Source organism: Mustelus asterias, chromosome 12 (assembly GCF_964213995.1).
Source record: "Mustelus asterias chromosome 12, sMusAst1.hap1.1, whole genome shotgun sequence".
NCBI lineage: Eukaryota > Metazoa > Chordata > Chondrichthyes > Carcharhiniformes > Triakidae > Mustelus > Mustelus asterias.
This window is the reverse complement of record NC_135812.1, coordinates 70,741,327-70,767,612: the sequence shown is the minus strand read 5'-3', so window position 1 is coordinate 70,767,612 and position 26,286 is coordinate 70,741,327. Positions and strand designations below refer to the sequence as shown.

At 44.7% G+C, this 26,286-nt stretch overlaps 1 protein-coding gene across 2 annotated transcripts in view; it reads right to left on the bottom strand.

Moving 5' to 3' along the window:
• pirt (phosphoinositide interacting regulator of transient receptor potential channels) overlaps positions 1–22,746 on the bottom strand; it is a 28,224-nt gene extending 5,478 nt beyond the window's left edge. The window contains exons 1-3 of one of the 2 annotated variants that reach the window (XR_013499226.1): positions 22,608–22,746; positions 5,085–5,568; positions 3,018–3,059 (exon numbers count right to left, since the gene is read on the bottom strand). Coding sequence is in view for 1 of the 2 variants with exons in the window: in XM_078225978.1 (XP_078082104.1) it covers positions 5,132–5,563 (432 nt within the window). In the remaining variant the exon portion in view is untranslated. Of the gene's footprint in view, positions 1–3,017; positions 3,060–4,299; positions 5,569–22,607 lie in introns of those variants that run through there. The other variant, XM_078225978.1, reaches the window with a different exon arrangement.
• Positions 22,747–26,286: the final 3,540 nt, after the last annotated feature.

The window sequence follows — 26,286 nt, the reverse complement described above, 5'->3', positions numbered from 1 at the left end:
ACTTCAGTGTCTTTTCTTGTTGAGTTTGATGTTAGTTTCCTCTCTTTTCTTATTGTGCTGTCATCTAGTTCTGTGGCCTCCCTGCATTATGCATTATTTTTTATCTTCGGGGAAGGCACGGTGGCACAGTGGTTAGCACTGCCGCCTCAAAGCGCCAGGGACCCGGATTCAATTCCGGCCTCGGGTCACTGTCTATGTGGAGTTTGCACTTTCTTCTTTATATGTGTGGGTTTCCTTCGGGTGTTCCGGTTTCCTCCAAAGATGTGCAGGTTAGGTTGATTGGCTATGCTAAATTGCCCCTTAGTGTCAGAGGGATTGGCAGGGTAAATGCGTGGGGTTACGGGAATAGGGCCGGGGTGGGATTGTTGTTTGGCTCAATGGGCCAAATTGCTTCCTCCTGCGCTGTAGGGATTCTATGATTCTGTGAGGAGGACATTTGGGTTTCCTGGATTCTATTTTGTAATCGTTGGCGAAGAGGTATAGAGAAGTGCCATAGTGTGAGCTGCCCTCCAACTTCCCCTGCATCTCAGTGGGAAAATGTCTTGCTCCACCTTGTACATCGACTGTACTTGTTGTTTGGCTGTAATATAGACATTGTTGGAGAATAGTGGCTACAGACCTCCCATTACTTGGTGAAATGCATTTGCCCCAATTTGCATTTGCCACCCTGCTCAAACTTGAAATTATTCTTTCTTGCAGTTTTATTTTTCCTTATCATTTCTCATTTACAGGTATTATTTATGGTACTGTACAGACAGTAAGCTCTTCAGTACCTGTCTCACATGGACATTCTTCCATTATAAGCCCTGACAGTAAATGTTAGGATGTTATTTTATTACAGGGAACGCATCTAACAGATCAGTAGTGGGATCTTGGGTTGATCTTTTCCTTCCTGAGACAATGGGACTCAGACCAATTGCGGTGTTGCCCACACCTTGGCTGAGATCAATTAAATTAGTCCATAACAGAGAAGATGTACAAAAGGACTACGGGTAATTTTCCGGATGGACTTTTCATTCAGGGAATAAATTATGAATAAACAGCATGTGAATGCAAACAGAAATATCAAGCGGGAGTCTCATTGTAGACACAGGGTCAAGTATCTACTTTTAAAACATTCAGGAGGCACTTAAGCTCCATATCTTGGAGAGATATATTTTAGCGTAAAAAATGATAAGAAACAATTCAGTGATAAACCTATAAAACATTGGGTGGAATTCTCCAGTTGCCCACCCAGCCTCCCCACCGTAACCGGTTTTCCCGTGATAGAAGCGGCTCACTGTCGGCTGCCGGTGGGACCTTCTGGTCTCACCAAAGTAGATAGTGAGTTACATTCCTCGCTCTTGCTGCCGTCGGAGAACCCATGGTGGGGGTCAACTTTGATGGCACCGGAAGATCCCGCCTGCCGGAAGGGTTTTGCCCAATCTAACTGTTGATAGGGACGATGGCTGGGATTCTCCGATCTCATACACACAACCCCTCCCGCCCACCTCTACCGGCAAGAATGGAGAATTTGGCGCTCAGCCAAATCTCCATTCACTGCAGCAGGACTGGAGAATCCCAGCCCTGGGTGAGGTTGGAGAATTCCAGCCTATATTGTTGTTTCTTAGGTTCAAGAGGAATTGTGGTTCTATGCTGAAATCTAACTTTAAAATCACATTACTCCTCAATGCTTATAGTTAAAAATCACTGTTAAGTATTGAAAAAAATATTCTTTTGACAATAGTAGAGATAAGTTAATGACTTAACACAAACCATTCCGGAGTAATACGGTGTAGTAATACTGTGTCGGAATTCTCTGACCTCTGCCTAGCTGGGATTCTCCAGTCCCGCCACTGTGAATGGAGATTTGATTGGGTGCCAAATTCTCCGTTCTCACTGGCAGCAGTAGTGGGGCATGTGAGACCAGAGAATTCTGACCCTGATTTCAATTTCTCATGTTGCGAGTACCTGATTTCTGATCATTAGTTCAGAACTGTCATGGGAAGGGAGAGGTATTGATTGCTACGTGCAGTAGAGGCAAGGTAAAATCTGCAGCCAGTTATAGACTCCGAGATGACAAATGGCAAAGGAAGTATTACTCCAGATGACACACAACCTTTTGGGAGAGATACTCTTTTATAAAAAGGGAAGATGATGGGGTAGTGGTAATGTCACTGGACTAGTAATCCAGAGGCCCAGGCCAATGCTCTGGGGATAAGAATTCATATCCCACCATGGCAGCTGGTGAAATTTAAATTCAATTAATAAATTCAGAATTGAAAAGCTAGTCTCAGTAATTTTGATCATGAAACTATTGTTGACTGTTGTAAAAACCCATCTGGTTTACAAATATTATCTTGGAAGGGAAATCTACTGAGCTTACCTGTCTGGCCTACATGTGACTCCAGATCCAAGGCAATATGGTGGAAACGGTGTGGCAAGCCACTCAGTTCAAGGGCAACTAGGGATGGGCGACAATTTCTGGCTTTGCCAGTGATGCCCACATCCCACAAGAGAATAAACAATATCGCTGTCTTGCACCATCACCCTACATGGATTCCCAGCTGGGGCATGGGTGTGTGTTCTTACATAGAATCCCTAAAGTGCAGAAGGAGGCTATTTGGCCCATCGAGTCTGCACCAACCACAATCCCACCCAGACTCTATCCCCGTAATTCCATGTATTTACCCTACTAGTCCCCCTGGCACTAAGTGTCAATTTATCATGGCCAATTCACCTAACCAGCACATCTTTGGAGTGTGGGAGGAAACCGGAACACCCGGAGGAAACCCACGCAGACATGCAAACTCCACACAGACAGTAACCCGAGGCAGGAATTGAACCCGCATCCCTGGTGCTGTGAGGCAGAAGTGCTAACCACTGTGCCACTATGCTACCCAAGATGGTACAAGGAAACTGAAAGCAAACAGTTGGCAATGAAGAATATGATCATCTAAAACTTTCACATAAATACTCCTCTCAACGTGGGGGCAATTTACTTCAAGTTTTTTTGTATTAGTTCCTCCCGAACCTACCTGTGGAAATCACAGATGAAATCTCAAATTCTAACCTTCACTCTGTTTAAATAAAAAAAACAGAAAAATGAGATAAGTTGGTAAATTTAATTATGCTTTGTTATTTTGTTTTACTTTTTTAAATTTCTTAGCTGAGTATTACTGAATTTCACTGAGAAGAAATGTATGCGGTTTTAATCTATTTTCACCTAAGATGTAAGAAAATCATGAAGATGTTTTGACAAATTTTGCTGACGGTGTTTTTGGTGAAGTGCCACAGGATATATTCTTCTAGTCATTTGGTAGCACAGAACTTGAGTATTGCTGAAAAAAGCCATTTTGTCGAAGTTTGTCAGGGCAAACAACAACTTTATATTGTGGTGTGGGAAGAGAATGCTGACTGGTTGGTAAGTGGACTTTGATTGGTAGAGGCATTGCCATAGAGAATGCACCAGTTAATGGTGACTGACAGTTAACTGCCAAGCATTGTTTGAACCAGGCAGTTTGACTCTTTCTGTTCTTTCAGGCTGCCCTGTGTATTAATATATGTAACTTCCAGTACAGTTGGGCTCATAGTGTGGTGCGTATACAGGAAAGGTTGATACAGTAATGGTACATACAGTAATAAACAGGACCCTGTTCTTTGCAAACTGAAAGAAATGTACACACATTGCGCCTGTTTCAGCTAAACAAAATAAGCAATAGTCACTCACTGGCTCAGTCTTCAGGGCAATGCCTTTACCAATCAGAGTTAAGCTGCCTGTTTTCAAGTTTCAAATGATGTTTGGCAGTTAACTGTCAGTCACCATTAGCTGCTATGTTCTCCATGGCAACACTGCTATCAATCAGCACTCTCTACTCATACAGCATAAGGTGTTGTTTCCCTTGATGTTGGTATTTCTGCAATTGTCCTGATGAGTGCAAAACTAGAACCTTTGGTAAAATGTCCTTTTTCAGCAATACTCAAATATGTTCCTATGTAAAATGTGCGATATAATTGAACAATATTGCTGAAATATGCAGTTCATGCTTCAAATGGATGTGTTTATGATTTATTTTAGATTATAAGATATAGGAGCAGAATTAGGCCATTCAGCCCATCGAGTGTGTTCCGCCATTCAATCATAGCTGATAGGTTTCTCAACTCAGAATGTTAAGGCATTGTGTGTGCAATGAACAATCATTGCACACCTACTTAATTAGTAAGAGAATTTACACCATATTGATTTTAATAGTAGTCACCATACCAAAGGTGATTGGTTGCAGATCTCATTACAAATTCCATTGGATATGATGGGTGAACTTGAGTGATGACTGGACAAACATATTGGAGTGCAAGCATTTGAAATAAGGCTATACTGTGGACAGATAATTTCCAATGGAGCAAGGCAAGTTTTTAATGATTAGGTGCAGTATTTGGTTTGGTGCATTTTCTTAGTCTCAGCCTAAGACACCCAAAGTTATGCACCATGGGAAGCATGCATATTTTCTACTATCGTCACCTGTTGATTCACCCACTTATTTCTCGGACAATATTTACAAGTAACTTTACATCATAAATGATAACCTTTTACCAGCACGGTTAATTTCATGACCACAGAATCTATTTGCCACATACTAGGTAACTTGATAGACCACAAACGATGAAACAATTCTTGGTCCTTTGTTAGTTTGTTGCTTAAACAGCCTTATAGTCAGAACTGGATTGGTCCCAAGAGGTCAAAGAATTAAATTCTTTGATAAAGATCAACCAGGTAGAAATGTTAGAAAAAAAATTAAGTTATCCATTGAAAGAAGACATCCATTTTTTTCAGTGATCAGCAAGTTAATAAAATTCATTAAAGGTCACATTGTTACTTTATTCCACGTGTTATGACCTATCACTGTGACTACTCTTAATTGGCTATAAAGTGCTTTGAAATGTCTTCATGTCATGAACGTCACATTATAAACTCAAGTTTCTTTTTCTTTCTGACCAACTTCACTGATACCAAAGAGTACATAAGGAATGTAGTGTCATACACTTCCATTAACTCCCATGGGCCCATGTAAACGTGAATGACAGAACATCAGGAGACATCCACTCACGGAAGTCATTAGCTTAGCAGCAAGCTTCTCTGCAGTGCAGTTTTGCTTCACAGGTTAAAGAATGATGGTGGTTTATGGTTCCTTAAGTACCTTGACATGGTCTTCTGTTTTCGTTTCTCCTTGAGGATTGGCAGCCAGACTACTCCAAATACAAGAAACATCATCCCAATGGAGAGAAACGCAGGCCCCAGTACATTGCATGTTTTCTTTATGATCTGCGCAAAATACAAGCCAGTCATTATGGACCCCAAGAAGAAAAAAGCCCCTCCGACTGACAAGACAAAAATTGGCTTGTGGTAGACTTCCCAGGCAGTCTGTGGCTCTGAAGTCCAAATGGATACACTTCTGGAACTGCTGCAGTAGGTGCTTCCTGTATGGCTGGTCAGCAGATCATTGGACTCAGAACATAGTCGCATGCCCAGATCTGTATTCTCAGTTGAACTTGACTGCATCATTGGATCTGGAGTGGACGCCAACATGAAACCTGTGTTTAAACAAACAAGCACATTATTGAAGGTGAGCATTGATTACACTGACAGAGGGTACGGTGGAGAAAATGAGAAATATTCATTGTAAGAAGTCATCCATTATCTTCAATGACCATCAAGCTAATAAAATTTATTTTGTCACATTGTGACTCTATTCCAGATCCCTCTGACGCAAGTTTCTATTTTGTTTGTTCACTCATGGGGGACATGGGCGTCGCTGGCTGGCCAGCATTTATTGCCCCTCCCTAGTTGCCCTTGTTCAGAGGACAGTTGAGAGTCAACCACGTTGCTGTGGCTCTGGAGTCACATGTAGGCCAGACCAGGTAAGGACGGCAGATTTCCTTCCCTAAAGGGCAATAGTGAACCAGATGGGGTTTTCAGACAATGGTCATCATTAGATTCTAACTTCCAGATATTTTTTATTGCATTCAAATTCCACCATCTGCCGTGGCGGGATTCAAACCCGGGTCCCCAGAATATTAGCTGAGTTTTTGGATTAATAGTCCAGAGATAATACCACTAGGCCATTGCCTCTCCTTAATTCTGATACATTTGCCAATGTCTAAATACTTTTCAAATATTTAAAAACAGAAGTATAGATTTATGAAGTACATCGGCATCAATGCTCAATAAAGTATCATCAGAATAGGATGTTAACAAACTCTTCTCAGAAACAGAAAGGAACTGCATATCTTCTTGGAATGTAACAAATAAGCAAATCAGTCGGCACTGGCTGATATGTTTGCTCAGCTAAATTAGATGATACAGCTGGAAGAAAGCTCTGTTAAGCTGAGATGGAGCAAACAGGAACTGCACCATCCAACTGCTTTGTACTGAAGCACTGCTGAGCATAGAAATGGCGCAAACACACTGTTTAATACCATGGGGACCGGGGTGCATTATCAATCCCTTTAATCTCATCTTGGTTTTGATGTTTTAAGCTTCCTTTGAGATTCTGTGTACTTTAATGCAGTATCCCTTTAAGGAAATGCACTTTTAATTTATCCCACAGTCTGCTGATTTAGTTTATTTGGTGAACGAAAAGAAGCATGCTGTTTACTTTTTCCTTTAATTTCTATTTTTATAACCCAACCTATAATGTTCTTGCAAAAGGTTCCACTTTAGAGGCTGGAAGTTGGATTCAATATTTGACATTCAGCCTATAACGTCACATCAGATGCAAGGATAATACTTACTCACGGGAGAGTGGAACAAACAGTTAAATTATCCCAATGCAATGTTGTGAGTGAGGATATATATAATTGATTAACTGCTCCTGCATTGTAGAATCAATGTGTGAATCCTACTTTAAGTTATTTTATTAGTCACAAGTAGGCTTTCATTAACACTGCAATGAAGCTACCGTGAAAATCCCCTAGTCGCCACACTCCGGCGCCTGTTTGGGTACACTGAGGGAGAATTTAGCATGGCCAATTCACCTAACCAGCACGTCTTTCAGACTATGGGAGGAAACCGGAGCACTGGAGGAAACCCACACAGACAACGTACAGACTCCGCACAGACAGTGACCCAAGATGGGACTTTAACCCGGGTCCCTGGTGCTGTGAGGCAGCAGTGCTAACCACTGTGCCACCGTGAGTTGATAGATATTTCAACATTTTGTATAGGATACTATCACCTTTGCTGGTCTTATCCATCTGCCATTCTGTTCAATAACTGCTGAATTAGTTTTTTGACCAGTGAGAGGAAATAGAATGGCTGATGTGATTTATTGCTCTGCAATATAAAAACCAGGCAAGTTACTTTGGAAAGGAATGAGTGGCCCAGTTTGTTATCCTAATGATTTTTCACACCTGGGATCCAGTTTTACATGTGAAATGAATGAACGTCACCATAGTCCCAGAGAATCATAGGCTGCTCTCCCCTTTGAGGAGAGAGAGCTGACTGGTAGCAATTTAACCCGAGGGTCACCACACCTCAGGTGAGGGGCAAGGTTGAGAAGGCAGGGCCTTCATGGATAACCTCAGCCAGTACAGGAATTGAACCCACACCTTTGGCATCACAAACCAGCTGTCCAGCCAACTGAGCTAACCGACCCCCTGATTTTAAATGTAGTACAAAGTGAAAAGATGTTTTCCTTGATTGGGATAAGAGATGAACATGAGAAGAGAACGGGCAGTAATAAAGCACTTCCTCAAAGTTGAGTTTATTCTGCAAAATTGCTCATAATTTTGCACACGTTTGCATAAAATTGATAGCCTGGATTCAAGATACTGAGAGACTAAATGGGCTGGAAGAGTAACAAGTAAAACTGATGTGATGGATGATCCTTTCCTGAGACGCAGAGTTAGTCTGCTGGGACAGGGTAAAGGGAATTGACCTCCACGGGCTAAAACTTTGATTAAATTCATTAGTGGGGATAGGCATTATAATGCGATCAGGACTCATGTCCAGCATTGATATGCTCCAGCTCACCCTCGCACACTTACTGATGCTGCAAGCCTCAATCCCACATCTCACAGCTTTCACATACTTCCAGCTATTCAGCTATGATATACACAGCAGCACACTCACTGATACTCTTCCCTCTCTCCGGCAGGACAAGGTCGCGTAGTGTGAGCAGCAGTGAACAGACAGAGGACAGACTCGAGCTCCTCAGAGCAGACAGTGTTCTCAATCAGGGCCAGAAGTGACTGAGGTACAGCCGACAACATTCAGTTTGATAGTTTGAACTAGCCTTATCCCTCTTCTTAAATCCCACTTTACCCATATCTTCCTACCTGGCATGAGGTTAAAGCTGCACATGGTGTGGCCATGCACCTCCTGTTTTCCTCACTATCCCCCTGCCCTCACCCCAACTCTTCTTTCCTGCATTCATACCTTCAGGTACCCAAAGCCCATCACCTGTTCAACCAGTATCGTCTCACCATTAAGGCTATCAGCAAGAGTACCATTATCACTTAAAGTTAAAGTTAATTTATTAGTCACAAGTAGGCTTACATCAACACTGCAATGAAGTTACTATGAAAATTCCCTAGTCGCTACACTCCGGCACTTGGGTACACTGAGGGAGAATTTAGCATGGCCGATGCACCTAACCAGCACATGTTTCGGACTGTGAGAGGAAACTGGAGCACCCGGAGGAAACCCACGCAGACATGGGGAGAGCGTGCAGTCTCCACACAGACAGTGACCTAAGCCAGGAATTAAACCAGTTCCCTGGTGATGTGAGGCAGCAGTGCTAACCACTGTGCCACCGTGCCACCCCCACTTGACCTGACACTCACAACTCCAGCTTAGACTCTGGAATTGTGCACGTTTTAGACGGCGGTATCTGGTTGGCAGGGGTGAAACCAGGATCACGCATGTGGTTCACCTGACAGGGGGCAGCCAATGATCAGGCAGATTGATCTCCCAGGATGGGGTCGAGTCAGTGATCAGGGTAGCTGATGAGGCTTAACCGGGGCGTTGCCTGATGCAATTTTCCAAAGCTATCTCGGCCTTTTGGCTAAGATAAAGTGTCAGATCAAGCCTGGGGGGATGGGTACGATGCCTCATCCTGTCAGCCTGGATCTTGTTTGTCCCTCACGTAGGGACCATGAATTGGATTCAATTTGAATTTGTTTTTTGGATGGAATAATTTTTAAAAATAAGTGGTATAGAGTTGCTGTGTCATTGGGCATGAGTGGGTTGCAAACAGGCCAACTCTCCGGCAGGTCAGATTGTAGATCAATTCTGCTGCAGAGGACTCAGGTGAGGACTGTGAAGGAGCAGCGTACAGGAGAATGCTGATGGGCATGTACACAGAGAAGGACACAGTGCTGGACACACTGACAGGCCTAGTATGAATTTGTAGTCACTGTTAAGGAGTATGGAGGAGTCCAGCTCCAATTTCACACAGGATTTTGCACACAGCTTGGGGGCCCATCCTTACCAGTGAGGAAGAGCCGCTCATTGCCATGACAGCGCTTGTGGATTCAGTTCTGATGCAGTGCCTAGCAGCTAATATCTCAGCTTCCATTGCAACACAAGCAGAAGCCACTCAGTGTCTGTGTGCCACACAGCGGTCACGGGATCCAGGCTTGCTGATAAACAAGAACTGTTTTGTGCCTCACTGTTGCCACTATGGCTGCAGATGCCAATGCTCAAAAGCACAAACAACTCTCACAATCCGTCCTCCAGCAGAATACAGTGACCCCACTCTGACAGTATTTGTGCTTCCGTTGCTGCCAGTCCACCAGTGCCCTTGCTGTTACCTCTCGGCCAGCTAGTACAAGCTGCCCCTGCCCATGCCAAGGTAGCTCAATCTGAAGCCCAGCCTTTACAGTCTCCCCAGTGAAAGTCAGCCATGTTGCACCAGCCATGCTGCAACAACTGGAAGAGCCAAGAGACAGTTGAAGGAACATGCAAGATCGGCACCAAGGGAAGGCCCAAAGGTGACTAGTTTCATTTTGTGTGTAATATTGCAAATGTTTTGGGTAAAGTTGTTCTGGAAAAGTTTTTTTCTGGTGTCAAGATTTTGGCCAAGAGGATGCTTGAACAATTGAATAATTGAACACATCAGAGAAACAGAAAGAATATTAAGAATTAAGAGCAGGGTAGACTATATAGACCCTTGAGCCTGCAAAGTTGGGACTTGTGGAGCAAAGGAGATGTGAGGATGAGATAGAAACATAGAAAAACTACAGCACAAACAGGCCCTTCGGCCCCACAAGTTGTGCCGGACATATCCCTACCTTCTAGGCCTACCTATAACCCTCCATCCTATTAAGTCCCATGTACTCATCCAGGAGTCTCTTAAAAGTCCCTATTGAGTTTGCCTCCATCACCACTGACGGCAGCCGATTCCACTCGCCCACCACCCTCTGTGTGAAAAACTTACCCCTAACATCTCCCCTGTACCTACCCCCCAGCACCTTAAACCTGTGTCCTCTCGTAGCAGCCATTTCCACCCTGGGAAAAAGCCTCTGAGAGTCCACCTGATCTATGCCTCTCAACATCTTATATACCTCTATTAGGTCTCCTCTCATCCTACGTCTCTCCAAGGAGAAAAGACCGAGCTCCCTCAGCCTATCCGCATAAGGCATGCCACTCAATCCAGGCAACATCCTTGTAAATCTCCTCTGCACCCTTTCAATCATTTCCACATCCTTCCTGTAATGAGACGACCAGAACTGAGCACAGTACTCCAAGTGCGGTCTGACGAGGGTCTTATATAGCTGCATCATTATCCCCGGAATGCCCGATATTAAGGGTATCAAAGTTTGATGAGCTGCTCACAGGCTACGATCCAGAGTGAAAGCGTCCCAGATTCCTCCCCCCTTCTCCTCACCAGGTGCCACAGCAAAGGCCTGGTGTAGCTGTGCCCGCATGAGACCAGGCTGTCGAAGACATGGCTGTTATAACTCTGCACTCACTGAGTGAAGGAGGCATCTGGAGCCAATCCTTCCCTAACACAGGTTTATTCACAGAACACAGGCACGGCTTCCCTTTTCCATCCCAGCTGTCTGGGTGGAAACCAGTCTGTATATAAACTTGAGAATAATGCTCTAACCTTAAATTAGTAACAGCTGTTCTCACTTACAATGAGAGCATGCACCTCATTGTGACTGGATTGCAACATTAACAATGACCGCTGGTCTGCTTGGAGGAGATAGCACAGGTGAATGACTATCTCCGTGGTGAATTGTAGTCACCTCAGACGCTGCCCTGCCTGAGATGGGGGTCGGCTAATTGCTCTCATAAGACAATAGATGGGTAGAGCCTTCTATTGAGAACATTCCCCCTCCTCCCTCTGCTTCTCCTCACTCATGTCATAGAAATCATAGAAACCCTACAGTACAGAAAGAGGCCATTCGGCCCATCGAGTCTGCACCGACCACAATCCCACCCAGGCCCTTCCCCCATATCCTGACATGTCTGTACTGCCCGTTCCTGTTCTGCTGCAGCCATGATGTGGAGATGCCAGTGTTGGACTGGGGTGAGCACTGTAAGAAGTCTCACAACACCAAGTTAAAGGCCAACAGATTTATTTGGTAGCACAAGCTTTTGGAGCGCTGCTCCTTCATCAGGTGACCCAGCAGCGCTCCAGAAGCTCATAATTCCACATAAACGTTTTGGACTTTAAGCTGGTGTTGTGGGACTTCTTACTGCTGCAGCCTCAGAGGGTCTGAAATAGAGTTCCAATTAGTAACAGCAGGTATTGTAATAAATCTTCAATGTACTCTGACCTCCTTGTCAAAGTCTAGCACCACATCCTTCTGAATGTTTCAAAACTCCTCCAGCTCCTTGATGGGTCGAATGGCCCCCTTCTGCACTGTAGGGATTCTATGGTTCTAAGGTTAACACACTCATAAATTCAGCCAAGTCAAGGACACATCGCCTGAAAGACCCATGCTGATGTCTTTAAATACAGTAGTGTGGTGTCCCACCTGCAGATAAAGTCGCCAGAGTCCCAGATGACCATAGGCTGCTCTCTCCTTTGAGGGGGGAGAGCTGACTGGTGGGGTTTTAATCTGAGGATCACCACTTCGTGAATAACTTCCGCCGGTACAGGAACTGAATCCATGCTGTTGGTGTCACTCTGCATCATGAACCAGCCATCCAGCCAACTGAACTAACCTACTGCAGATAAGGACAAGCTCAGTTGGTATATTTGCACACTTCTGGTGCATGCTGTCACACTTACAAGCATGGAATGGAACACAGGTCATGCTGGGAGCGATGCGGCCACATTTTGAGTCTCTGGCCTGGATTTGCGACCTCACTTGGGCGAGGCCAATGGAAAATTCCATTTTGTGAACCTTGCCCGCCACAATTCCAGGGTGGGCCAGGTGGTAAAATTCCGGCCTCTGGGTCTTGGTGGTGCTGACACCAGTGATGCTATGTTGTCAAATTTTGTAGTCTATACCTTCACTGAACAAGTCACCCAGGAACATTTGGATGCATAAATTAGAAGTGCTCCCTATTTCTGAATTGTGATGTCCTCCAGTCTTATTAGCAGAACAATTTGCAGAAATCTGGTCAAGTTACATTTATTTTGAATGCAAATCTAGTAAATTGACAGATCTAACGTACAGATTGTGTGAGATAATAAAGTGATAATAGTGGTGTATGGAGGAGGAGGTTGGGTGGATAGCCTACTAAAACCCTCCCACCAAAACTGGGGATCATAAATACAAGATGAATTAATCATACTGGGAATCCAAGAGAAATTTCTCTACCCAGTGAATGGATAAATCAGGGGTCTTACTACCACAAGGAGTAGTTGAGGTGTAAAACACTGATGGATTTACAATGAAGCTGTATAAACTGGTGAGGGAGAAAGGAATAAAAGGTTATGTGCTTAAAATGAGTCAGATGAAGAGGGTTTGAAGGAGGCTTCTGTGGACAATTGGACAGTTGGTCGAATGACCTCTACATCCTATATAATTGTTTGGAAGGAACTGAAGGAGTGCTGCATCCATTTTGTTACGTTCCTGTCACATACAGATTGTGTTTAACAGGATTTATGTCCTCACATTATGCAAAGAGAAAAGGCCCATCAAACACTTAGCCATGAAGATAATTCTTCCTTAATAGCACAAATTAGCTGACAAGAAAATATATACTAGTATACACTTTGGCAAATGTCTTGACACATAGTTATAGAGTAAGCAATGACAGTGTTATTTTATGGTAATCAAGTTTAAATTGGCACGTGGTAAACTTGCATTGATTATGTCTGAATCAATAATGCTTAAATGATGCAGCCATTATGGATCCATTGTTTTAGCATCAAAGCCCATGCGACAGTAGCAAAATAAGCAAATTGGTAACAGAATAAAACAGCAAACAAGCACATTGGAGTGGTTTCCGAATGAGACAGAGGTGAAGATTATCAGTTACATCAGTTTCACATAGCTGGGTTAAGGTGTGATGTAGACCCCTCGACAAGAATGAGGATATTTACTATTCCTTGGATGACACAGTTATTAATGATCCAAAATAAGAAATCTTATATTATCTCAACTATAAAGAAAAGCAGGAAGTTTGTAAACCATTGCATCTGATCAATTATAATCAGATTATATTGCAGAGCCTTCTGGGGGCAGAATACCAGAATTAAGTTAAGCAAATTGGTTACCACTCAGCTTAACTCAAAAATCTGGCATTTTCACTGCAACCAATTCTCACTATGCAGAATTGTGCTATTTGATGAGATAATTATACTACGCATGGTTAGTACAGAAATTTGTGAAATTTATCACGGGATGTCAAGCAACCCTGGATATAAGGGTTATTATATTTTAATAATAGTTTAAAAACCATGAACATTTTGTTTAAAACCTTGACTTGTTTCTGTACAAGTCTCATTAATTATGGATCTTTGACAGGGAAATTGTTTCACAAGATGAGACAATCAGAAGACAACACTCTTTGTAGCTGAGGGTTTGGATACGAAAGATTTGCTTTTCTACCACAAACACACATCTCTTTTCCCGCATAATCACATGAAGGGGTAATAACTTTGAACTGTATTTTAAAAATCTAAACTGATCAAAATGTGAATGAATTCATGCAGTTCAGAAAAATTCTACGATTCAGTGAAATATAAAGTGATACGTCCCAGATGATGATCATGAGTGTTTTGTTCAATGAGTTTCAATTGACCCAAGTTCTGTCTTATCTGAACATTACCAAAGTACCTCCCACTACTTCAAACTTCGCAGCAAGGTAAACACATAGAATCATAGAATTCCTACAGTGCAGAAGGAGGCAAATGTGTTGCTCTGACAAAATCTTCAAAGACTTGCTTTGATGTCAATAAATTTGATTTATTTTTGGATGTTGTATGGTTAGCTTTTCAGCTTTTCAAAACATTTTTTCATTTCCACCATATGTGTCATTTTACTAGTGATTTCATTATTGGTATTGTTAAGAAAAAGAAACATAGGAACAAAGCTAATTGAAATCTGAAAATGTTAGGTAGTGAGCTTGGGCTGCGACAAATTGGAGAAACAAGCATTAGAATAATGTTTCTGGTGGCATGTTCAATTGGTGGAGCTTACTGAGCAGAGCATTGTTGTGAGGGCTTACAAAAAGGTATTAGCCTCTTCAATGATGAACTATTCAAAACCGATGGTGCATTAAGACAGGGCATCAGGTCAGTCCCATAAGTTGTCAACATAGCTAAATTTATACGTAGTGTCAGGTTAATAGAAGTTTAGAACATCAGTTTGACCCATCGAGTTTGCACTGACTCTTCGACAAAGCAACTTACCTAGACCCATCCTCCTATTCTATCCCCGTAACCCCATGTATTTACTCCGCAAATCCTCTGAACCTACATATTTTGAGACACTAAAGGGCAATTTAGCATGGCCAATCCACCTAATCTGCACATCTTTGGACTGTGGGGGGAAACTGGAGCACCTGGAGGAAACCCACGCAGACACATGATGAATGTGCAAACTCCACAGGCTGGAATTGAACCCGGGTCCCTGGCACTGTGAGGCAGCAGTGCTAACCACTGTGCCACCATGCCGTCCAGCCCTATTCCATGGAGCAAACAGGCAAAGTGATCAATGGACCAGTAGTTTACAGAATTGACATGAAATATGACCACTCAGAAATGCATTGCAGAGGAAGTTTAAAATTTGATCTTCCAATGAAGCATCTAATAAGAAAGTTGTGCATTGACAATATTACACCTATATTCAATCAGATCAAAGTTGAATCATGCGTGCAGCTATACTGAATATTGTGTCTTCAAAGCAATCTCCACTTTACAAGAGTTGGATCAATAACTTGACCGATTATAACAGGAGTGAAACTATTCCTGTGTGTATTTCATAACCCATTCTGCTGCATGAAATACATACTGGGAACGCTAAAAATAGGAGCAGGACTAAACATTATCAGCTGTTGACCCTAGTCCGCCATTCAATATGATCATGACTGATCTTGAACTTCAACTTCATTTTTCTGCTCATTCCCCATATCCCCGGAGAGACCAAAAAATCAGCCTATCCAGCCTTAAATGTATTCAACAAAGGTCATGTGCATAGCAGAGCATAGGTTGTCATGATGTTTGGACCTACATAAGCAAGGTGCATCATAACTGAAGCATTTTCCAAACCAAGTCCAATGTTTTTATCATCAGCCTTTACTTTTATCCTCTCCAAACTGCATAACCGGGTTCATCAATATGTGAGTCATCACACAAATGCCAATGATTCTTGCATGCCCAAAATGCCTTTCAGACTGCCAGCTCATCTCAGGATGGGTGAAAATCTGTTCCTTAGCCACTGATTCATCTCCCTCCCTGGCCACTGTCTAAGGCTGAAACATGATGTGGAGATGCTGGCGTTGGACTGGGGTGGGCATAGTAAGAAGTCTCACAACACCAGGTTAAAGTCCAACAGGCTTATTTGGAATCATGAGCTTTTGGAGCATTGCTCCTTCATTAGGTGAATACACCTTACTCACCTGATGAAGGAGCAGCTTGTGAAAGCTCGTGATTCCAAATAAATCTGTCGGACTTTAACCTGGTGTTGTGAGACTTCTTACGAAGGCTAAACCAGACTTTGGGAAACCTGGATGTTCTGTTGAATCCTGAGCTCAGCTTCAAGTGCCACACCTTTCCCATCACCAAGCTTGCTCACTTCTCCCTCTGTAAATGTGACTCCTTTCCACTTCTCCCTCAAATCGTCTGCTGGATAAAACCATCATCCTGTTACCTCCTGACTTGACTATTCAATGCTCTCCAGGCAGCCCTCCATCTCCTGCCCTCTAAAACCTCAGTTCTTTTCGAACTTTGTTGCCCATATCCTACCTCCTACTCATTGCCCTATCTCTCCTGTGCTCATTGATCCACATCAGCTTTCAATCTGGCAATGCCTCAAATTTAGAAATTCGTGTTCAAATCATCCACAAACCCGCTCTCCCTAATCGCTGGAATGTCCTTTAGCCCCACAACCCTCTGAGAACACTAGGATCATAGAATCCCAACATTCAGCCCATCGGGTCTGCACCGACCACAGTCCCACCGAGGTCCTATTCCCGTAACCCCACATATTTACCCTGTTAATCTCCCGACACTAGGGTCAATTTAGCATGGCCAATCAACCTAACCTGCACATCTTTGGAATGTGGGAGGAAACGGCAGCACCTGGAGGAAACCCACGCTGACACGGGGAAAATGGGTAAACTCCACACAGACAATGACCTGAGGCTGGAATTGAACCCAGTCTCTGGTGCTGTGAGACAGCAGTGCCAACCACTGTGCCACCGGGCTGCCCATTCCTACATTCCTCTAAATCTGACCTCTTGCAAACTCCAAAGAACAAAGAACAGTACAGCACAGGAAACAGGCCCTTCGGCCCTCCAAGCCTGTGCTGCTCCTTGGTCCAACTAGACCAATCATTTGTATCCCTCCATTCCCAGGCTGCTCATGTGACTATCCAGGTAAGTCTTAAACGATGTAAGCGTGCCTGCCTCCACCACCCTACTTGGCAGCGCATTCCAGGCCCCCACCACCCTCTGTGTAAAAAACATCCATCTAATATCTGAGTTATAATTCGCCACTCTCACCTTGAGCCCGTGACCCCTCGTGAACGTCACTTCTGATCTGGGAAAAAGCTTCCCACCGTTCACCCTATCTATCCCCTTCATAATCTTGTACACCTCTATTAGATCTCCCCTCATTCTCCGTCTTTCCAGGGAGAACAACCCCAGTTTACCCAATCTCTCCTCATAGCTAAGACCCTCCATACCAGGAAACATCCTGGTAAACCTTCTCTGCACTCTCTCTAACGCCTCCACGTCCTTCTGGTAGTGCGGCAACCAGAACTGGACGCAGTAATCCAAATGTGGCCTAACCAGCGTTCTATACAGCTGCATCATCAGACTCCAGCTTTTATACTCTATACCCCATCCTATAAAGGCAAGCATACCATATGCCTTCTTCACCACCTTCTCCACCTGTGTTGCCACCTTCAAGGATTTGTGGACTTGCACACCTAGGTCCCTCTGTGTTTCTATACTCCTGATGACTCTGCCATTTATTGTATAACTCCTCCCGACATTATTTCTTCCAAAATGCATCACTTCGCATTTATCCGGATTAAACTCCATCTGCCACCTCTCCGCCCAATTTTCCAGCCTATCTATATCCTGCTGTATTGCCCGACAATGCTCTTCGCTATCCGCAAGTCCAGCCATCTTCGTGTCATCCGCAAACTTGCTGATTACACCAGTTACACCTTCTTCCAAATCATTTATATATATCACAAATAGCAGAGGTCCCAGTACAGAGCCCTGCAGAACACCACTGGTCACAGACCTCCAGCCGGTAAAAGACCCTTCGACCACTACCCTCTGTCTCCTATGGCCAAGCCAGTTCTCCACCCATCTAGCCACTTCTCCTTGTATCCCATGAGCCTTAACCTTTTTAACCAACCTGCCATGTGGGACTTTGTCAAATGCCTTACTGAAATCCATATAGACGACATCCACGGCCCTTCCTTCATCAACCGTTTTTGTCACTTCCTCAAAAAACTCCACCAAATTTGTAAGGCATGACCTCCCTCTTACAAACCATGCTGTCTGTCACTAATGAGATTGTTCCTTTCTAAATGCACATACATCCTGTCTCTAAGAATCCTCTCCAACAACTTCCCTACCACGGACGTCAGGCTCACCGGCCTATAATTTCCTGGGTTATCCCTGCTACCCTTCATAGAAATCATAGAAACCCTACAGTGCAGAAGGAGGCCATTCGGCCCATCGAGTCTGCACCAATCACAATCCCACCCAGGCCCTACCCCCACATATTTTACCCGCTAATCCCTCTAACCTACACATCCCAGGACTCTAAGGGGCAATTTTTTAACCTGGCCAATCAACCTAACCCGCACATCTTTGGACTGTGGGAGGAAACCGGAGCACCCGGAGGAAACCCACGCAGACACGAGGAGAATGTGCAAACTCCACACAGACAGTGACCCGAGCCGGGAATCGAACCCGGGACCCTGGAGCTGTGAAGCAGCAGTGCTAACCACTGTGCTACCGTGCCGCCTTCTTAAACAACGGGACCACATTCGCTATTCTCCAATCCTCAGGGACCTCACCTGTGTCCAAAGAAGCGACAAAGATTTCCGTCAGAGGCCCAGCAATTTCATCTCTCGTCTCCCTGAGCAGTCGAGGATAGATGCCATCAGGCCCTGGGGCTTTGTCAGTTTTAATGTTCCCTAAAAAACCTAACACTTCCTCTCTTGTAATGGAGATTTTCTCTAACGGGTCAACACCTCCCTCCGAGACACTCCCGGTTAACACGCCCCTCTCCTTCGTGAATACCGATGCAAAGTATTCATTTAGGATCTCCCCTATTCCCTTGGGTTCTAAGCATAATTCCCCTCCTTTGTCCCTGAGAGGTCCGATTTTCTCCCTGACAACTCTTTTGTTCCTAACGTATGAATAGAATGCCTTAGGATTCTCCTTAATCCTGCCTGCCAAGAACATCTCGTGACCTCTTTTTGCCCTTCTAACTCCCCGTTTGAGTTCTTTCCTACTCTCTCTGTATTCCTCCAGAGCTCCATCTGTTTTCTGTTGCCTGGACTTAATGTACGCCTCCCTTTTCATTTTAATCAGATCCTCAATTTCCCTGGTTATCCACGGCTCTCGAATCCTACCTTTCCTATCTTTCCTTTTACAGGCACATGCCTATCCTGCAGCCTTATCAATAGTTCCTTAAAAGACTCCCACATGCCAGACGCGGACTTACCCTCTAACATCCTCTCCCAATCAACATCCACCAATTCCTGCCTAATCTGGCAATAGTTAGCCTTCCCCCAATTTAGCACCCTGCCCGTAGGACAGCACTCATCCATGTCCATTACTATCCTAAAGTTAACAGAGTTGTGGTCACTATTTGCCACATGTTCCCCTACCGAAACTTTGACGACCTGACCGGGCTCATTTCCCAGAACTCGGTCCAGTATAGCCCCCTCTCTAGTTGGGCTATTTACATACTGTTCCAAAGAACCTTCCAGTGTGCATTTTACAAATTCCTCCCCGTCCAGACCCCCAGCCCTAAGCACTTTCCAGTCTGTGCCAGGGAAATTAAAGTCCCCCACTACAACAACCCTATTTTTTCTGCACCTATCCAGAATCTCCTGACATATCCTTTCCTCCACTTCCCGTGGGCTGTTGGGTGGTCTGTAGTACACCCCCAGCATAGTGACTGCACCCTTCCTGTTTCTGAGTTCCACCCACAGCGACTCAGTACATGACCCCTCTAAGTTGTCTACCCTCTGCACCGCGGTAATATGCTCCTTAACTAATATCGCTACTCCCCCACCTTTTATAGCCCCTCCTCTGTCTCGCCTAAAACACTTATACCCCGGAATATTCAGCTGCCAGTCCTGTCCTTCTTTTAACCAAGTTTCCGTCACCGCAACCACATCCAAATTCCGCATAAGCATTAAGGCCCTAAGTTCGTCTGTTTTACCCGTTACGCTCCTCGCATTGAAGCAGATGCACTCCAGACCTCCAGGCCCACTCGGGTCATCCTCCTCCAGAGTGCTCCTCTTCTTAGCTAGCCTTGCCCTGGCCCCCAGCTCAACCCCGGCCTCAGTATTTACTGACCTACTGTTTTGTTCCCCACCCCCCCTGCCACACTAGTTTAAATCCTGCCGAAACACTCTAGCAAAACTCCCAGCCAGGATATTTGCTCCCTTCCAGTTAAGGTGTAACCCATCCTTTCTGTACAGTTGCCATCCTGACTTGAAGATTTCCCAGTTATCTATGAATTTAAAACCCTCCCTCTTGCACCAGTCCTTTAGCCACGCGTTCAACTGTAGAATCTCCCTGTTCCGAGCCTCACTTGCACTAGACACCGGGAGCAGTCCCGAGATTGCTACCCTGGAGGCCTTACTTTTTAGCCTCGCACCCAACTCCCTGAATTTCTCTCGTATGACCCCCCTGCTCTTCCTACCTACATCATTTTCACCAATGTGTATAATCACATTCGTTTGACTACCTTCCTTTTTAAATATGCTTCCTCCCCTATCGGAGACATCCAGTACCCCGGCACCAGGGAGGCAGACTACCATCCTGGATTCTCGTTCACTCCCACAGAACCGCCTGTCCGTGCCTCTAACCATTGCGTCCCCCACAACTATCGCTCTCCTAAACCCCTTCTTTCCCTTCCGGACCCCTGAGCCTGTCTCCGTGGAGGCGATCTGGTCCTCGTGGCTTACCCCTGGAGGGTCATCCCCCTCCACAGAATCCAAAACAATATACCTATTTTGGAGGGGGACAACCACAGGGGATCCCTCCACAGACTGCTCTCTCCCTTCCCTTCTCCCATCTGTTGCCCATCCCTTTCTTTTATGGGAGACTGCCACTGGGGTACTTTCTGGCACATCACCCTTCTGACTATTACCCCTCCTAACTGTGACCCACGTGTCTTCCTTCCGAGACCCTGGTGTCACTACTTGACTATAACTTTTATCTATTAATCTCTCATTTTCTCTAACTAAACTGAGTTCATCGAGCCTCAGCTCCAGCTCCCTTACACGATCCTTCAGGAGTTGCAGTTCCACGCATCTGGCACAGATATGGACTTCCGGGAGGCAAGTTGTCTCCAGGAACTCCCACATCCCACACCGAATGCAGTATACTGGCCTCCCACTCATACCAGCCATGTCCTTTTTAGTTTTTGGGAGATAAAACAAAAAAGGGGGTGTAACAGAAGAAAAACAACCAACCTTCCACTTTTATTTCGCTCCAGCCCTGGGTCAAACTGTCAGCTTTCTCGGCCTTAAGTGCTCAACCTTTCTGCCCCACTTTAAGACAATCCTTAAAACCTAACACCTCACCTAACATGTGTCTAAATATCTCCTGTGGGTGATTCCTTGCCAATTGTTGTCTGATTGTCTTCATGTGTAGCAGCTGACAGGGGTGGGGGGCATTTACCACGTTAAAGGCACTATATAAATGCAAGTTGTTGTTGCTTTGGAGGGCCACTGTTTTTTTTCACCAGACAATGCTTATTTCCCAGGTATAAATAGGTTGGGAATGGTAGCGGTGTAGCTACAGGGCACATTTGCACTAATACTGCTGTATTATAACTATACTGATAGCCCCCTCAATGTCATATATCGATTTACTCTGCAAAACTGCTCCAATTGACCAATTTTTTCTTCACTTTTGCAACTGGCCATTTTTGACTTTGGCATTATTATTTATTATTGCAGTAGTTTTGGGTGCGGTTATCAGTTTCCAGCCAACACTGCTCACTTACCCCCCGTTAGAAACATTTGCAGAACAGAGGCTCCTACCTCTTTTAAAAATAATTTATGGGATGTGGGCACCGCCGGCCAGACCAGCATTTGTTGCATCGCGTTCCGCAGCCCCAATTGAAATTGCACCCGGTTAGTTTCAGGTAAATGACACAGAGTGAGACACAAGAGAGAGCAACAGAAATCGACCAATCGATCCAACTTTCTAGAATGTCCACGTTTCTGCCTTGTGGCACTCTCACAGTTAAACCCTCGCCCGTGCCAAAGGCAGGTGGCTCGGTCACTTCATGCTGGGCACCCGGGGCCAGATATCGCTCATTTTAATTCAGCAACCCCACCCAAATCCCGGGCTTGTCATTCAGACTGGGAGGCTGGGGTGGATAAGCACGGGGAGGGAGAATCCTAGACTTCAGCCACATCAATGCAATCTGGCAACTTGCAAGTAGTTTCTAACTTCCATTCCACGGTGAATGTTTCAATAAGTTGCAAGCTTGTTTCAGCCTGGCGTTAACCCATTCAGTGCCGGCCCTTATTTTCTATGGAGTCGTAATTTCTACATATAATCATCAGGTCATTAAAAAGTGGGCGATTGTTGAGATGAAATTGAGTGGCCGCACAATACTCCTGTTTACAGCATTCGCACTGCCTTCCTCATCCCCCTGAACCATCTAATCTCCCGTCTCAACTCTCTGCTATACCTACCTTTCTTCCTTCCCTCCCTCCCGTAGTTGCTGCTCTCTCAACCCCTCTCGCTCCGCATTACTTTCCCACAGCAAGAAGATACTCACTTTTATTTCACCACTTTTTTTCCACCCAGCTTTGTCTCTCCACGGGACCCAAGGGAGCCTCTGATTCAACGCCCACAACACCGAAGACGGGACCAAGGTTTGTTCCGGCTCCCTACATTGGGAAGCTCATAACACACTCAGTGCCAGAGAGCCAGGGCTGGCGAGCAGCGAGGCTGGATAATGTGACAGGGAAGCCCTTCCCCAGGGCGGAGGAACTCAATTACATCATCGATGGGCCTGGCCTCAGATTGGAAACTGCAGCTTCAGGAGGTACTTCTTAAAGTTTATTTATTAGTGTCACAAGTAGGCTTACATTAACGCTGCAATGAAGTTACTGTGAAAATCCCCCAGTCGCCACGTCTATTCGGGTACAAGGAGGGAGAATTTAGCATGGCCAGTGCACCTAACCAGCATGTCTTTCAGACTGTGGGAGGAAACCGAAGCACCCATGCAGACATGGGGAGAATGTGCAGACTCTGCACAGACAGTGACCCAAGCCGGGAATTGAACCTGGGTGCCTGGTGCTGTGAGGCAGCAGTGCTAACCACTATGCCACCCCTTAGGGTTTTTTTTGTTTTTGGTTGCACTATTTAATTTTACAACACATTACAGACAATTACAAGGTATTTTTACCCTTTTGTGTAGTTCCCTCTCTGTTTTATATCTATGGCACATGCACAAAACTAATGGGAAAATTGATGTATTTGAAAAGGGCATTTTTTTGCATTCATCATTGCATTGTTGGGACAAAAACAAAAACAGAAAATGCTGGAAAATCTCAGCAGGTCTGACAGCATATGTGGAGAGAGAATAGAGCCAACGTTTTGAGTCTGGATGACCCTTCGTTAGCACATTGTTGGGATGTTGGGGTAATCGAGGGAGTAAGAATTTTTCCCTAACTTCTCATTGGTATTATACACTCCCTGGACAGATCTTTCAGTACTGCTCCAGCAACACTCAAGAACATACACGGTGGTGCAGTGGTTAGCTCTGCTGCCGCACAGTGCCAGGGACCCAGGTTCAATTCTTGGCTTTGGTCCCTCTCTCTGCAGAGTCTGCACATTCTCCCCGTGTCTGCATGGGTTTCCTCTGGGTGCCCTGGTTTCCTTCCATGATCCAAAAGATGTGCTGATTAGGTGCATTGGCCATGCTAAATTCTCCCTCCGTGTACATGAATAGGCGCCGGAGTGTGGCGACTGGGGGATTTTCATAGTAACTTAATTGCAGTGTTAATGTAAGCCTACTTGTGACACTAATAAACAAAATAAACCTAAAACATATGAATTAGGAGGAGGAGGCTACTTGGCCCTTTGAGTCTGCTCCACCATTTAATAAGATCTGACTGTAACCTCCTGTAAACCCACAATAACCTGAAACCCTGTTCCTTATCCAGAATCTGTCTACTCCTGCTTGGAAAACATTCAAAATCTCTGGTAAGGAGACCAATACTGTACACAATACTCCAGATGTGGTCTCACCAATGTCCTGTATAACATAATTTTATATTCAATTCCCCTCGCAATAAGCGATAATATTCTACTAGCTTTCCTAATTACTTGTTGTACTTGCATACTAGCCTTTTGTGATTCATGCACTAGGACATCCAGATCCCTCTACATCTGATCTCTCACCATTAAGATAATATGACTTACTTTTTTATCCTTCCTCACAAAATGAACAATTTCACATTTTCCCACAAACTCGAAACCATCCAGGAAAAATAGTCCACTTGATCAGCACCCCTTTCACATTCACTTGCTTCACACTTACCCACAGCAGCAGCAGTGTGCACCATTTACAAGATACACTGCAGCAACTCACTAAAACTCCTTTAACAGCACCTTCCAAACCCATGACTTCTACCACCCAGAAGGGCAAGGGCTTCAGGTGAATGGGAACACTGCAGGCTTCAGGTTCCCCTCCAAGTCACACACAGTTCTGACTTGGAACAATATTACTTCACTGTCACAGGGTCAAAATCCTGGAACTCTCTCCCTAACAGCACTGTGGGTGTACTTACATCCATTGAACTGCAGCGATTCAAAAAGCCACCAACTTCCCAAAGGAAATTGGGGATGGGCAATAAATGCTGACTTCATCAGCAAAGTCCACATCTCATGAACAAGTAAAACATAAATTCCTCTGACCTCGCTCGCAGTCGGGATTCTCCCATCCCGCTGCAGTGAACGGAGATTTAGTTGAGCGCCAAATTCTCCGTTCTCGCTGTCAGTGGCGATGGGGCATGAACGGCTGAAGAATTCTGGCAACAACGTATGAAAGGGCAAAGACTCTATTAAGGAATGTAAAACAGGTGAGCTTTATTTGTTTGCAATCACGATGAATGGAACTAAATTAAATCCAAAGATGTGCGGGTTAGGTTGATTGGCCATGCTAAAATTGCCCCTTAGTGTTCTGAGATGTGTAGGTTCGAGGTATCAGTGGGTAAAATATGTAGAGATATGGGGTAGGGCCTGGGTGGGATTGTGGTCGGTGCAGACTCGATGGGCCGAATGGCCTCTTCCTGCACTGTAGGGTTTCTATGATTTCTAAATTATCAAAGGATATATCACATCGCTCATTTGTAACTTTGCTACAGGAAATAGAAAGACTAACTGAATTAAAGAGAGTGTACTGGAGAATTTCAGCAGGTCTGGCAGCATTTGTTGAAAGAGAAACGGAGTTAATGTTTTGAGTTGGATGTGACTGTCTTTCAGAACTAGCTCCGAGTTCTGTTGCCTTCTGTTTCTGGGATAACTACGGCAAATTACAAGCACTTTTTAAAAAGAAATTCATTTGTGGAACATGGGTGTTGCTGGCTGGCATTTATTGTCCATCCCTAGTTGCCCTTTAGAAGGTGGTGGTGAGCTGCCTTCTTGAACCGCTGCAGTCCACGTGCTGTGGGTTGACCCACAATGCCGTTATGGGGTGAATTCCAGGATTTTTACCCAGCGACTCTGAAGGAACGGTGATATATTTCTAAGTCAGGGTGTTGAGTGGTTTGGAGGGGAGCTTGCAGGTAGTGGTGTTCCCATGTATCTGCTGCCCTTGTCCTTCTAGGTGGAAGTGGTCACAGGTTTGGAAGGTGCTGTCTAAGGATCTTTGGTGAATTGCTGCAGTGCATCTTGTAGATAGGACACACTGCTGCTACTGAGCATCGGTGGTGGAGGGAATGGATGTATGTGGATGTGGTGCCAATCAAGCGGGCTGCTTTGTCCTTGATGGTGTCAAGCTTCTTGAGTGTTGTTGGATTGTGGATGTACGCTCAGCAACAACAATTGCTAAGTCTTTCAGGGGTGGAATGATGGGTTGTTCTTTTGCTCTCATGTGCACAGGCCCCAAGGGCAATGAGTTTGGGAAGCTTCTGCTCACTTTCTAAAGGGCGGGGGTAGATTTTCTGTTTGTTGCCTTGGCATAAAACTGGTGTTGCAGATTGGCCACCCGTTATAGAAACCATTCATTTTTCATTGAACGGTTTGAGTTGGAAAATCCAGAATGCCTGCTTTACAGCTGGGCACATAAACCCACTGTCTGACACAACCATAACGTGACATGAAAGCAACACTAAGAGAATTGAAAGTTTATAAGGTGACAAGTGAAAATATCACAGTGCATATTCTAGGACAGGTTTGATCATTTTAGATGAGTTGAACTTTGAATGTAAGACTATGCTTTGTCTATG